At 47.8% G+C, this 14,245-nt stretch overlaps 1 protein-coding gene across 4 annotated transcripts in view; it reads right to left on the bottom strand.

Annotated features, from left to right (window-relative positions):
• The window catches only part of LOC112402869 (proton-coupled amino acid transporter 1), a 162,909-nt gene that overhangs the window by 114,417 nt on the left and 34,247 nt on the right, over nucleotides 1-14,245 (bottom strand). For 3 of the 4 annotated variants that reach the window (XR_003003781.1, XM_024750064.1, XM_024750054.1), the window contains exon 10: nucleotides 11,480-11,649. Coding sequence is in view for 3 of the 4 variants with exons in the window: in XM_024750064.1 (XP_024605832.1) it covers nucleotides 11,480-11,649 (170 nt within the window). In the remaining variant the exon portion in view is untranslated. Of the gene's footprint in view, nucleotides 1-6; nucleotides 1,656-11,479; nucleotides 11,650-14,245 lie in introns of those variants that run through there. The other variant, XM_024750044.1, reaches the window with a different exon arrangement.

Here is a 14,245-nt window from a genome sequence, read left to right as displayed (position 1 = left end):
GAGAAATGGGCATGATTAGTGTTTAGAACACAGGAGACCGAAGCCCCAGCCACTGGAAGTCCAGGTCCTGGAGGCAGCTTGGGGCGGAGCACTGTTTCTGCCCATCCTCCTCATCCTCTGGGGATTGTAAACAACTGAGCACCACTCGTAGTGTCAGACCAGCTGCTGCAAACTCCAGGAACTGAATCTCACACACTCTGGGCACACTGGCCTCGTCTTCTTGTCCATGGCAAGAGTCTGGGTGTCTTCCTGGACGTTGCCGTGACGCTTGTCTGTCAGGGGCTGAGGCTGGGAAACAGGCCTGAATGCACAATGCAGCCATTTTCTAAGCCTCCTATGGAGAGAAACACACCCCATGTGGCCATCCTTCCCCTTGGCCTTGTGCACCGGCAAGCATCTCTTGAGTCCTTCATGTCTTCTCAGTAGGAAATGTGGCTGGTCAACGGGAGGCAAAGTCCATGGTGCCCCACTAAGGTCCACACTCTGATGACCCTGATGAAAATCTCTGGGGTCCTTGGCCAAGGGTGCTGAGGGTCTAAGCAGACATCTCCTGCACTTAGCTTCTTCTCAGCGGGAGAAGCCGAGCAAGGGTTTACTGAAGAAGGAACAATTCACAACAGTCCCAGATCCAGAGACGGAGTCTAAAAACAAAGGCTGATTTTAAATAAAATATAAATATTTTCAACTTTGGCAGCACTTGATACCTTCCAGGAGTTCCAGCAACTAAGATAATAACAGTATCGTGACCCACACGAGGAAACCGGAGAAGAGGAGGTGTTGCCGAGGATGACAGCACGCCAGAGACAGCAAAGGCTAAAAACTCCAGCTTTGGGCAGCTGGTTTTAAACTGCTAGGTAGTCTCCACTATGAGGTGGAGACTTGAACAGGTAGGAAAATATTGAGGTAAAATATTTGGGAGAGAGATAAGAGATGGGCCCGGCAAGGGCATAAAGAAGGGCATTTCCACTGACATCATCTAGGCCTGGCCCGGGCGAGGAGAACACATGAGGTGAGAGACATTAAAATTTTTAAATAAAGTGAGCTGTGCAACAGGAATAATTTGGATGAGGTGGGTCAGAAGGAGAAGGGCAGGCAGTAAGGGAGGAGGCGTGATCAGGGAAAAGAGTTGAAAAGTTCCGGGTTAAAATAAGTACAAATGAACAGAGATGGCACTGCCCCTAGAGGTACCTCCCACACATTTGCTGCCGACTCTCTACCCTGCCCTCAACCCTATCTGGCTCAGGGAACCCAGGTGCCAGGCAAGGGTACGTGGATGGCAACCTTGCCTCTCCCCAGAGCCTGGACCCTACCTGAGGCTCTGGGGCCAGGTGCTGGGGAACATACAGGGTGGAGTGGGCCGGTGTAGGGAACGCACCCAGCCCGCTATACAAAGGCACTGGTGGAGTTGACGAAGATGGGAGCGCTGCTGGGCTGGATCAGCTCGTAGAGGGTCACACACGTCCCCACCACAAAGCCCACGAAGCCCAGGAGGCTGATCAGGGCGTCCTTGACGATGGTGACGGGGCTCATGCCCTCTGAGTAGTAGGTGGCGATCTCCAGGAGGGGCGGGATGATGAGGGCCAGGGCACTGCTGCTCACGGAGCCCACCAGGGAGATGACCAGGTCCAGGCGGGGGATGAGGATGGCCAAGACGCCTGTGGAAGAGAGGACACGCCTGTTGATGACTGCCCAGAGCTGAGAGAGACCGCCTCACTGTTCAGCAAATTTAGCAAGTGTTCTTCTCATAGTATGGAGAGCTCCAAGGAAGCTGAGACATCGTCCAGTCCAATCTCTCATTCCACAGATGAGAAAACTGATGCCCAGAGATGTGGCATGACCCGGGTTGGAAACCAGATTTCCCAGTTTCGCCTGCCACAGTCCTTGACTTCCACCTTTCTGAGGAAAAGGAACCAAATTACATTCCAGGGTAACCTGGTCCTACCAAAGGAGAGCGAGTGGAGAGTAGAAGAGGAGGTGAACCTTTTCTGAGCGACTGCTCATCTTCTTACCACTGAGGGTACCTCCAACACAAACCACTCTACTTGAATGACAAGAAACGAAATGGGGAGAAAACCCTCCTTCTTCTGGAACGATCCCACGTCAGCCCCATTGCACAGAACTTTTTTATACAGGGAAAGGAGAAGCAGGTCTGTGTGCAGGCCAACCTCAGAAGCAAGGCCCCCCATGATGACTGTGTCCCTGTGCCAGGACAAACCAGTGGCTCCCACACCTGAAACTCAGCCCAGGTGTACACGAGGAAGGTGCAACTGATGATAAAGGTGAATGGGGGGGACTTCCCTGGTGGTCCAGTGGGTAAGACTCAGCGCTCCCAATGCAGGGGGCCCGGGTTTGATCCCTGGTCAGGGAACTAGTTCCCGCATACCGCAACTAAAAGCCCACATGCCACAACTTAGGAGTCTACATGCTGCAGCTAAGAGGTCTACATGCTGCAACTAAAGATCACACGTGCTGCAACTAAGACCCAGTGCAGCCAAAATTAAATAAATAAATAAATATTTTTTAAAAAGAGGGGCTTCCCTGGTGGCGCAGTGGTTGAGAGTCCGCCTGCTAATGCAGGGGACATGGGTTCGAGCCCTGGTCTGGGAGGATCCCACATGTCGCCGAGCAACTGGGCCCGTGAGCCACAACTACTGAGCCTGCACGTCTGCAGCCTGTGCTCCGCAACGAGAGGCCGCGACAGTAAGAGGCCCGCGCGCTGCAATGAAGAGTGGCCCCCGCTCGCCGCAACTGGAGAAAGCCCTCGCACAGAAACGAAGACCCAACACAGCCAAAAATAATAAATAACTAAATAAATTTAAGAAAAAAAAAAAAAAAAGAAACTGAATTGCCATTGCCATCCGGATTTACTGCCTGAAACAAAAAAAAAGCTCCTGATGTGTTTGGCTTAAAAAAAAAAAAAAGATGAGTGGGGGCTGCATGAGGAAACGCCATCGGCTTGCAGAGCACACCAGCGCCTGTACCACCGGCCAGCTTGGGGGTGAAGGCCAATGTTTCACAGGTTTATTGAGGATTATGGCCTCTGGAATTAGGCACTTGTGTGTGAACCCTGGCTCTGCCTTGAGTGATACATGGCTCCTTTCTATTTCCCAGCGTTCTTGTTGGCAAAACAGGGATACAAAAAGCTCTTACGTCACAGAGATGTTGCGATGATCAAAGGAGATTACACGGGCACTTAACTAGAGTCCTGGTGTACACCAGGCACATAATACAGTTAATATTACTTCACTAGTGTATATCTTTTTGCTCATGGAAAGTGCATTGTTAATGCGTCAGTCATCGAATGTATTTTGATGGATTGTCTTCCCGGCTGCGGAGCTCCAGCGGGAGGTCCTGCGCATTGAGACAGCGATCCAGGGCACATCTGTTACCTCACTGATCCCTATGAGAGTCTCACACTAGACACGGGGGTTTCAGTTCTCACTTCATTTCATAAAGCAGAAATGTAGTTAAATTGCTCTGAGGAAGGCATCACAGTGGTGAGAGACCAGAACATCTTGTATTGGCCGGAGTCCAATATAGCCTTTTTACCCTCCAGATGGATTGTCTGAATCGATCGCTGCTTCTTTGGCTGAGCACCAGACGAGAGCAGTGGGCTGCATTTAGAGGCCAGGCTTTATGAGAAACACCTACTTTTAAACTGGAATACCACTCCATGCGGTAAAGGAAGAGGCATGCTGGGAGCCGGGATTTAGCAGGGGAGGAGCAGGGTCACGTCACCTGTCTTACACTCACTCTGCAGCTGTGCTGTCCGATAACGCAGCAGTCACTAGCTATCTAAATCTAAATGAATTCAGTTCCCCAATCACACTGGCCACATTGCAAGGACTCAACTGCCACCTGTGCCTAGTGGCTACTGTCCTGGACAGCACACCTAGAACACTCCCATCACACAGACCGTCTAGTGTCTAGTAGACAGCACTGGGAAGCATCCACTCACTGAGCTGAATTTCCCTCTGCTCCACAGGTACGGAACTCCACATTATTATGGTCCCTGTGGAAGGAAAGGTCCAAAGAATTTAAATGATAGAAAGTGACAGAGCTGGGACTAGAGTCCAGGATCTTAAGCCCCTGCTACAGTCACATCAGAGACCTGATGATCAAGAAAATACAGAATGGGACTTCCCTGGTGGTGCAGTGGTTAAGAATCTGCCTGCCAATGCAGGGGACACAGGTTTGAGTCCTGATCCAGGAAGATCCCACATGCCGCAGAGCAACTAAGCCCATGTGCCATGACTACTGAGCCTGCGCTCTAGAGCCCGCGAGCCACAACTACTGAGCCCAAGCACCACAACTACTGAAGCCCACGCGCTCTAGGGCCCACATGTTGCAACCACCGAGCCTGCGTGCCGCAACTACTGAAGCCCATGCAACTAGAGCCTGTGCTCCGCAACAAGAGAAGCCACCGCAGTGAGAAGCCCGCGCACCGCAATGAAGTAGCCCCCGCTCACTGCAACTAGAGAAAGCCCATGCACAGCAACGAAAACCCAATGCAGCCAAAAAAGAAAATACAGAATGATACATGCAGCAGAAGGGATAACAGGGGATCTGGCTGATCGGCGGAAAGATCCTGTCTGTGAAGAACTGGGGGAGTCTTGATATCGGGTTAGCTTTCCCAGGGATGCACCGCAATCATGTGGTAGGGAATCCGGTACAGGTCAGCCCTGACCTCTCTCTGCTTTGTAGAGGACACCAGACAAGGATTTTGAAGCCTGGATAACAAAAGGGGGTACAAGGAAAATGAGTCTCAGATCTGCCTCTGCCGCCCAGGGTTTTATAGCCCTGGGGCAATCCCTTCCTCTTTCTTTCTTCTATATTCAACCATCATGGCAATTATCCATGAATACCCTCACTGTTCTGAAGCCTTCAGAAAGTCTAAACAAAGGATAAGCTTTTAACTTGCTCTGCAAGTTAAAAATAGTCTGTTTCAGCCTTTAGTTACTTCTAAATAGAGTTGGTGATGTCCCTCAAACCTTCAGGGTTGAATATGGAGGAAAGGTGGAAGTGAAGTGTCCGTAGGCTGATGACAAAACGGCATTCTCATCATGGATAACCTGACGCTCAACAAATGTTGATCTGCTGTGTGACCTGGAATAAGACACTTGCCCTCTCTGGGGTCTGGGTCTCTCTCTGCCTAATGTTTAACCACACAGTGGTGGCTCCAGATGTTCCAGTTTGGGTGAGCAGTGGGGTGGAAACAGCTGAGGCAGCCATCAGACCTAAGCCTGGGTGTGGTTAAGGGTCTGGACTCAGAACCTAGGCTCCAATCCACCACCAGCCAGTTTCTTAACCTGTTTAAGACTCATCTCCCGTACTGCTAAAAAGGGATGGTCAAATGAGATCATTCACGTAAAGAACCTAGAGTACTACACACATAACAAGTGCTTCATACATGTCAGCTAATAGCATCACCCGTCCCTGCTCAGTAGTAGGCTGTGTGTGACCTGGGGGGGAAATCAGTTCCTATTCTGAGCCTCAGTTCACTTACCCATGAAGTATGGTGATTGTATTAACACTGGATGATCACTCAAGTCACACTCGACTCTGAAATTTTAAGGAACTGTGCAATGCAGATTTAGTCACGTAGGAATGTGTTCTGGGATATGTCCCTCAACTCACTGTCAACTGGGAAGCAACGTGTGCTGCTCCAGAGTGGCACAGCGGAGAGACGGGATTCCGCTCTAAGAACACATGGTTGGGCCAAAAACGTAGCTTCTAGCCTGCCTGCTTTTGTACCGTTAAAGGGAGTGTGAGTTATTCCTCCTGGTCCCCAGGATGCTCCAGCCCACTCAAGAGAAGGGAGGATTTTAGCAGAGGCAATGAGTCCCTGGAGGAGATAAGTCAGAGGACCTGCCCAGCCCTCCCAGCTCTGACAGTCTGTCCTCTCCCTTCCCTCTCTCCCCTTCCCTCTCTCGTATTAGCCCGGAGGACAGATGGGTACTTCATGATACGAGTTAAGTGAAGTCACTCGTGCTCCACACTGATAAGAATTAAATGAAAACAGAAACAGAAGCTTGTGAGATCAGAATCTTTTCTCAGATTGGACGGAGATGTTCCATTTCATCATGACTTTAAAAAGCAATCTAAACACTTGTTCTTGTTTTTACTACAACAGATACACAAGATAAGTATGTTTAGCAAAAATATCCTTAATAGAAATATTTTTAAAAGGGCAAAAACTTTTCTTTTAAAGCCAGGACCACAGGGTTGCAAATGGAGCACTGTCTTCCTGTCCTAGCTGGACTGGATATTTAGCTGAACCAAAATACAGGCTGACATTGGAGAAAGATAATGGGGGAAGAAGGCGGGAAGAGTGAGCCTCCCGCTAATACACTGGGGGAAGAGGAAGAGAAAGGGGCCCAAACTGAGGGCTCACTAGCCAAGGCATCTGTTTACCTACAAGGCAAAATGTGACAAACTAGTATTCACTAATCCCATAGGTGGGAATCAGTACTTGGGAAAGATACAGGAGCAACTAAAACCTCTTCTAGCACTGAATGTCTTTACTCCATGAGTTAAAATAAAGCCCTCTAGAAAGAGAAACCTAAGAAGGCAGAGATCTCAGAAAGCAGCCAACTGGGAATACCCTATCCCTACTTCCCCACGAAAAGAGCACCGCATGCAAAGAGGAAGCCCACAAACTCCCAACTGGCAGTTGCCAGACCTCTGCATTAGCCCAGCTGTGGCATGAACAGAAAGGGGGCCCTGAGGATAACCAGACCACATGATTAGTGAAGAGGGCTCCAATGGTGTTACAAAACATCTTCCCTCTGGGTTAAGAAACACTGAGAATGTGACTTTAACTGCTGAAGCAGCAGGAGGCCAACGGCCACGTTCAGAGGAGGAGCTGATTGGGATTCTGGAGCCTGTGGTTGTAGACCAGCAGCAGAAAGAGCTGAATTATGCACAAGAGGAGAGCAAGCACTTTAGAGACAAACACGCACTGACAGAAATCCCTTGGACACTTACAGCTCCCGTGTCCAGAAGTGCTCACTGCTATTTATTATGATCAACGCTGGTGAGGCCCACCTATGTGACTCTTAAATTGCTAGAAATCTGCCTTTAAATTAATAGCAGCCTTGGACAGGATATACAATTTCATTTAGTGGGAGTATAAATTTTAAAAATAATACGAAAAGCACGGGAAACAACTTACACGTCCAACATTAAAGGAATAGTTTAGTAAATACAATTCATCAATAAAATGGGATACCATGCGGTCATAAAAATATTTATGAAGGATATGTATATTCATGATGTAATTTTAAACAAAATGCAAAAGGCAAAGTTATATGTACACTAGAATTGCAACTTTTTGTAAAGAGCGCCCATGACGGACTTCCCTAGTGGCGCAGTGGTTAAGAATCCGCCTGCCAATGCAGGGGACACGGGTTCAAGCCCTGCTCCGGGAAGATCCCACATGCCGCAGAGCAACTAAGCCCGTGCACCACAACTACTGAGCCCGTGCTCTAGAGCCTGCGAGCCACAACTACTGAGCCCACCTGCTGCAACTACTGAAGCCCGTGCGCCCAGAGCCGGTGCTCCACAACAAGAGAAGCCACTGCAATGAGAAGCCTGCGCACTGCAACGAAGAGTAGCCCCCGCTCACCGCAACTGGAGAAAGGCCACGCACAGTAACGAAGACCCAATGCAGCCAAAAATAAATAAAATTTTAAAAAAGAAAAAGAAAAAGCGCCCATGAGGATTAACACAGAAGATAAAATGCAAGAAAAATTATTTTAAGTCACTGGGATATTGGGAATTTCATTTTTACTTACTCCAGATCTAGACAGTCTTCAGGTGTTCTCACATTAACTTTCTTTTTTCGAGCAATACTTTGGTAGAAATTTAAAATCAGGCTCAAAGTAGCTGTGCAGCATCACAGAATTTTAGACATGAGGCGATCGGGTACCCTTCTTATCTTACAGATGAAGAAGCTGAAGCCTTGCGACCGTCCCCGCAGTGGGGACAGGGGGCACAGTGTACAGGTATTAATGCTGCTGCCCTTTTTCTTTATAGCTGCAAGACTGAGACGTGTGAACGGCCGAAAGGCATTGAAAAACCGCTTTGTTTGGACCTGGAAGCTTCATGCTCTAAAGGGTCTGGCTGCTTGGCATGTTTTACATTCTAGCCTAAACAGGCTTCTTAACTGAGGTGGTTTTCTTGTTATTCTATCTTCAATAACAGGTGTGTGACATTCTCATACCTAACTGAAGTAAAATGTTTCAAGTGGCAAATGCCACAGAGAATCAGTTCGAACCACTGAAGGACAGGTTAGGGCCTCAAGGAATCCAAAGAAACTACTCTTCGTACAGCCCCGGCTGCCCTCAGGTGGAGCCAGCCTCTTCCAGCCCCTTCTACACAAGTTCTGGACATAAGGTGGCCTGCTGAGCCTGCATGTCCAAACATACAGACTGGAAGTAACTACTGTCCCACATGAAATCATAAGAAAATGAGCACCAGTCTCTGACGTGTGTTATTTTCCTTTCCTCTCCTCTCCAACAGTGTGAAATTAAGCATCAAAAAGTAGACACAGGGCTTCCCTGGTGGCACAGTGGTTAAGAATCCGCCTGCCAACGCAAGGAACACGGGTTCAATCCCTGGTACGGGAAGATCCCATATGCCTCAGAGTAAGTAAGCCCGTGCGCCACAACTACTGAGCCTGCACTCTAGAGCCCATGAGCCACAACTACTGAGCCCGTGTGCCACAACTACTGAAGCCCGGGCACCCAGAGCCCAAGCTCTGAAATAAGAGAAGTCACTTCAATGAGAAGCCCGTGCACCGCAACAAAGAGTACCCCCCCCTCGCCGCAACTAGAGAAAACCCGCGTGCAGCGATGAAGACCCAACACAGCCAAAATTAAATTAATTAATTAATTAATTAATTATTTTAAAAAAAGTAGGCACAACCATCTTTGGTGGATGGGGAAGAGTGGTGAGACGGTTGAATTCCAAGTGGAAAAAAAAATGAGGCTGGACCAAATGCTCCTGCTTTCTTTGGGGACGAGGGTGAGGAAGAGGAGAGAAAGTTGAGAAAATGACGAGAAAAATACCCAAAATGGCAATAAAATGAGCTGCCATTAAAATTTATAGGTATAATTGAAAACAATCAGTTATATCAAAGATCTAAAATCATACACCAATTAACCTTCTGCAAAAGGATCTGAAGGTACAGAGGAACAAAAACAAATGAACTCAGATAAATGCAATTAAGTTGGTGTTACAGTAAAATGCCTCTCCTGAATCCCACAATTACTTCACAGTCTCCAGGGAAAGCAAGAGAAGCCTAGGGCTGGGAGATGAAGGGGTTGCACCCTTTAATAGGATGACAATGTAAGGCTAAGTCACAAGCGACCACAGAAGAAGGGAAAAACAACTCAATGCGCTTGAAGATCAAAAGCGGCTCATGTCATTTGAGAGTCACGCTGTAGAAGGGAGGTGAGACCCACAGACAGTGCCAGGAAAAGCAAAGTGAAAACCAAGAGGCATCTAAGGATAGTATGAGGTCTGTGAATCAGAGACTGCTGGTTCCTGCGGGGCGCAGCAGAGAGGAACCTGGCAGGAAGCGCGACATATGGTAGCGGAGGCTAAGCCAGGCTTGAGAAGAAAATGGGGCGGTGAGAGGAGTCAGGGCCAGCTCAGTGCCCCAGCTCTTCCGGCAGAGACAGCACATTGTACCCAGACAGACCTACCTTCTCTCGAGGAACCACTCTGAAACAAAGCCCGTTATTTGAGCTATCCCTATCCTTTCTTCCAATGCCCCTTGCATTCAAGAATCAGGGCCCTGAGAGTTGACATTATGAACACTTTTCACGTGCAAGCTGTCTCCTCAACACTCAGAGCTAATCCATCCACAGAGGAAACATACATATTTGATCAAAGCCTCCAGAGTTGCCAGCAGGAGACAGGAGTAAAATCTAGAAGAGTCTAAGCATCCTATCTTATCACACATTAAGGCAATTTACTGGAAAAGCAAGCTATATCACATTCCTTCCTTTCAGTCGCTTTGGGGCAGCAGTGGCCTGCAGCCAGTGGGTTGTTTCTCTAGGCTGGTCTAGGAGAGAGCCGGAAGGGCTGTCAAATAAAGGCTACAAGAAGTCAGATTCTTGGTTGCCATCAGCTCTCTGGGGCTGGGGAATCCAAGGTACCCACGGTCCTACCCAGGTCCACCCTATAAGAAATCTTCAGCAGGACAGCTGCCCAAGATTAAGGTCAAGGGACAGTCTTTAGTTCCTCAGCTCCAGTGAGTTTTTTCCACGCAGATCCAGGATGCTGAGCTTCCACCCACTGCCCTAGAAGTAATATCAGGAAGACAACTGCAGGTGGCTTGAGGAGGTCCATTCCAGGATGAGCACTAGTCTGATCCCCACGTTTGCTTGGGTAAGGATGGACAGCCTCTTCCCTGTCCTCCTCTTGCTAACAGTTAACCAATAAACTCATTTCTGACTTTCCATACTATGAGTGCATGCTAGACAACATTCACATCATTCATCCCTAAAACATTCCATTCTGGTCTAGTTAAAAAATCACATAGAACTATCTTTACTCCAAAGACAGAGGCTCGGACTGGATAATTTAAAGAAAGTCCCAGGGAAGTCTCAATATAATAGGAAAGACGTTTCTTTCCCAAAAAAAAAAAAAAAACTTAAACACAGCCAAAAAGAGAAATCTATGATTCAAGCATTCAATTTAGAAAGGAACTGCAAATCGCCTAGAAATTTAAATTAGATATTACAGACTAATTTATTCAAGGATTCTCTATTCTATCAATTCACAGAATCTTCCAAAAAAAAAAAAAGAATTTATTTTTATTTTTGAACTTATACCAGTTTTAACCAAGAGCAAATAGGGTGATATCTCGTCTCTCAACTCACGCTCCTGGGTGTGTGGTCAGGGAAGAGGAATAAAACACAAAGTGATAAGTCAAACACCTACATTAATCAACAGAAATTTTCTAAGAAACACAATTTAGTTAAGACCAACATCCAAAAGTGTCTGGAATAGTATCAAGCAGTCTCAAAATGAAATCCAAGGAATAGACTGTCACATTGGAAACCCAATTATTTGAAAAAACAAACAAACATACACCTGCTATCAAAGTAACCTATAGTACTCATTATGCATATGGGTTAAATGGCTCTCTTTTAAACTTTTGCCATATTTCATACGGAATAGTAATTGCACATGTTTAGCATGAATTATGACCATCCTCATTGCATTTTAGGCCATATCTATAAATAAAGCACCGTTTCCATTCCTGTGTCCTTTAGAGCACATCTATAATCAATTCACTCCCTTCACGGACGTGCCTCAACTCTGAAGCTGACACTGCACCCCAAGTTCTCTGCTCACACAGCACTGGCCATTTCACTATGATACAAGTTCTCTCTCATGAAAGCCCTGCGGACTCGATGCCCTCTGGAAGAAAACAGACAAGGCAATGATCTTGTCCTCTACTCACACGTCAGGCAGACCAGCATGGTGCGCACGGATAGGTCTATCACCAGCTCGCAATGCTCAGGTGCACGGGCCACGAAGAAGGGGATGATGATCTCGGCCGGGACGTAGAACTGGAGGGCATAGGTGAAGAAGATGCCGATGGAATAGAGCAGCTTAACTGACTGGTACAGCCTGCAGAGAGAGCCGAGACACGTTCAGAGCCGGCTCTGTACGCTCATACACCAGCAATGAGAGTGCAAAACAGTCCCAAGGTGATTTGGCCATATCTATCCAAGTTACAAGCACACGTGTCCTTTGGACAAAAAAATTCAGGTCTAGGGATTTATCTTGTAGATATACTTACACATGCGCACATGAACTTACATAAAAAATAAGTTGCTGCAGCATTATTTAAATCTGAAAGACTGAAAAGAGTTTAAATGTTAATCAGCAGGGAACTGGTTAAATAGATCATGGCACCCCCATATAACTGTTAAAAAGTAGGAGACAGAACTCCAGGCGCTGATGTGGTACGAGCTCCACGATATATGATGGAGTGAAAAAAGCATGAAGCAGAACAGTGTCGACAGTATGGTACCAACTGTCTAAAAAAGGAAAAAGAGGGAAAAACACTCCCCTTCACACACACATACATGTGACATTCTTACATACACCAAACATCTTCAGGAGGAAACATAAGAAACTGGTAATATGGTTGTCCCTGAAATGGAAAATTGTAAAACTGGGGTCCTGGAGAGGCAAGTGGAAACTTAACATTTTCTGTATGCCCTTTGAACATCTGGAGTCTTTTCCACAGGCATATATCCTTTCAAAAATAAAAACAATTGAAAATACAAGGTGGAGGAGCTTCAAGATGGCGGAAGAGTAAGACGCAGAGATCACCTCCCTCTCCACAAATACGTCAGAAATACATCTACATGTGGAACAACTCCTACAGAACATCTATTGAACGCTGGCTGAATACCTCAGACTTCCCAAAAGGCAAGCAACTCCCCACGTACCTGGGTAGGGCAAAAGAGAAATCAGAGACAAAGAATAGGGACGGGACCTGCACCTCTGGGAGGGAGCTGTGAAGTTGGAAAGGTTTCCACACAATACGAAGCCCCTTCGCGGGCGGGCGGAGACTGCGGGGGGCGGGAGGGGGCCGGGAAGCTTCGGAGAGACGGAGGAGAGTGCAGCCACAGGGGTGCGGAGGGCAAAGCGGAGAGATTCCCGCACAGAGGATCCGTGCAGACCAGCACTCACCAGCCCGAAAGGCTTGTCTGCTCACCCGCTGGGGCGGGCGGGGGATTGGGAGCTGAGGCTCGGCTTCAGTCAGATCGCAGGCAGAGGACTGGCGGCGTGAACACAGCCTGAAGGGGTTAGTGCACCACGGCTAGCCGGGAGGGAGTCCGGGGAAAAGTCTGGACCTGCCTAACACGCAAGAGACTTTTTCTTCCCTCTTTGTTTCCTGGTGCGGGAGGAGAGCGGGTTAAGAGCGCCGCTTAAAGGAGCTCCACAGACGGGCGCGAGCCGCGGCTATCAGCGCGGACCCCAGAGATGGGCATGAGACGCTAAGGCTGCTGCTGCCACCACCAAGAAGCCTGTGTGCGAGCACAGGTCACTGTCCACACCTACCCTTCCGGGAGCCTGTGCAGCCCGCCACTGCCAGAGTCCCATGATCCAGGGACGACTTCCCCGGGAGAACGCACGGCGCACCTCAGGCTGGTGCAACGTCACGCCGGCCTCTGCCGCCGCAGGATCGCCCCACACTCCGTACCCCTCCCTCCCCCCGGCCTGAGTGAGCCAGAGCCCGCGAAGCAGCAGCTCCTTTAACCCCGTCCTGTCTGAGCGAAGAACAGACATGCGCAGGCAACCTACACGCAGAGGCGGGGCCAAATCCAAAGCTGAACCGCGGGAGCTGTGCGAACAAAGAAGAGAAAGGGAAATCTCTCCCAGCAACCTCAGGAGCAGCGGATTAAATCTGCACAATCAACCTGATGTACCCTGCAACTGTGGAATACCTGAATAGACAACGAATCATCCCAAACTGAGGAGGTGGACTTTGAGAGCGAGATTTATTACTTTTTCCCCTTTTCCTCATTCTGTGAGTGTGTATGCGTATGCTTCTGTGTGTGGTTCTGTCTGTATAGCTTTGCTTTTACCATTTGTTCTAGGGTTCTATCCGTCCGACTTTTTGTTTTTCCTTACTTTAAAATTTTTTTTTCTTAATAATTTTTTATTTTAATAACTTTATTTTATTTTATTTTATCTTCTATCTTTCTATTTTTTCTCCCTTTTATTCTGAGCCGTGTGGATGAAAGGCTCTTAGTGCTCCAGCCAGGAGTCAGTGCTGTCTCTGCCCCTAAGGTGGGAGAGCCAACTTCAGGACACTGGTCCACAAGAGACCTCCCAGCTCCACGTAATATCAAACGGCAAAAATCTCCCAGAGATCTCCATTTCAACGCCAAGACCCAGCTTCACTCAACGACCAGCAAGCTACAGTGCTGGGCACCCTGGAAATAGAATAGAGAAAATAAAAGAAACGTTTAACAAGGAACTAGAAGAACTAAAGAGCAAACAAACAATGATGAACAACACAATAAATGAAATAAAAATTCTCTAGAAGGGGTCAATAGTGGAAATAACTACTGCAGAGCAGAATAAAGAAAAAACAATGAAAGGAACTGAGGACACTCTCAGAGACATCTGGGACAACATTAAATGCACCAACATTCGAATTATAGGGGTCCCAGAAGAAGAAGAGAAAAAGAAAGGGACTGAGAAA

The sequence above is a fragment of the Neophocaena asiaeorientalis genome, unplaced genomic scaffold (genome assembly GCF_003031525.2).
Source record: "Neophocaena asiaeorientalis asiaeorientalis breed wild unplaced genomic scaffold, Neophocaena_asiaeorientalis_V1.1 scaffold548, whole genome shotgun sequence".
NCBI classification, from domain to species: domain Eukaryota; kingdom Metazoa; phylum Chordata; class Mammalia; order Artiodactyla; family Phocoenidae; genus Neophocaena; species Neophocaena asiaeorientalis.
The sequence above is the reverse complement of the archived record's forward strand: the minus strand, read 5'-3'. Positions and strand labels throughout refer to the sequence as shown.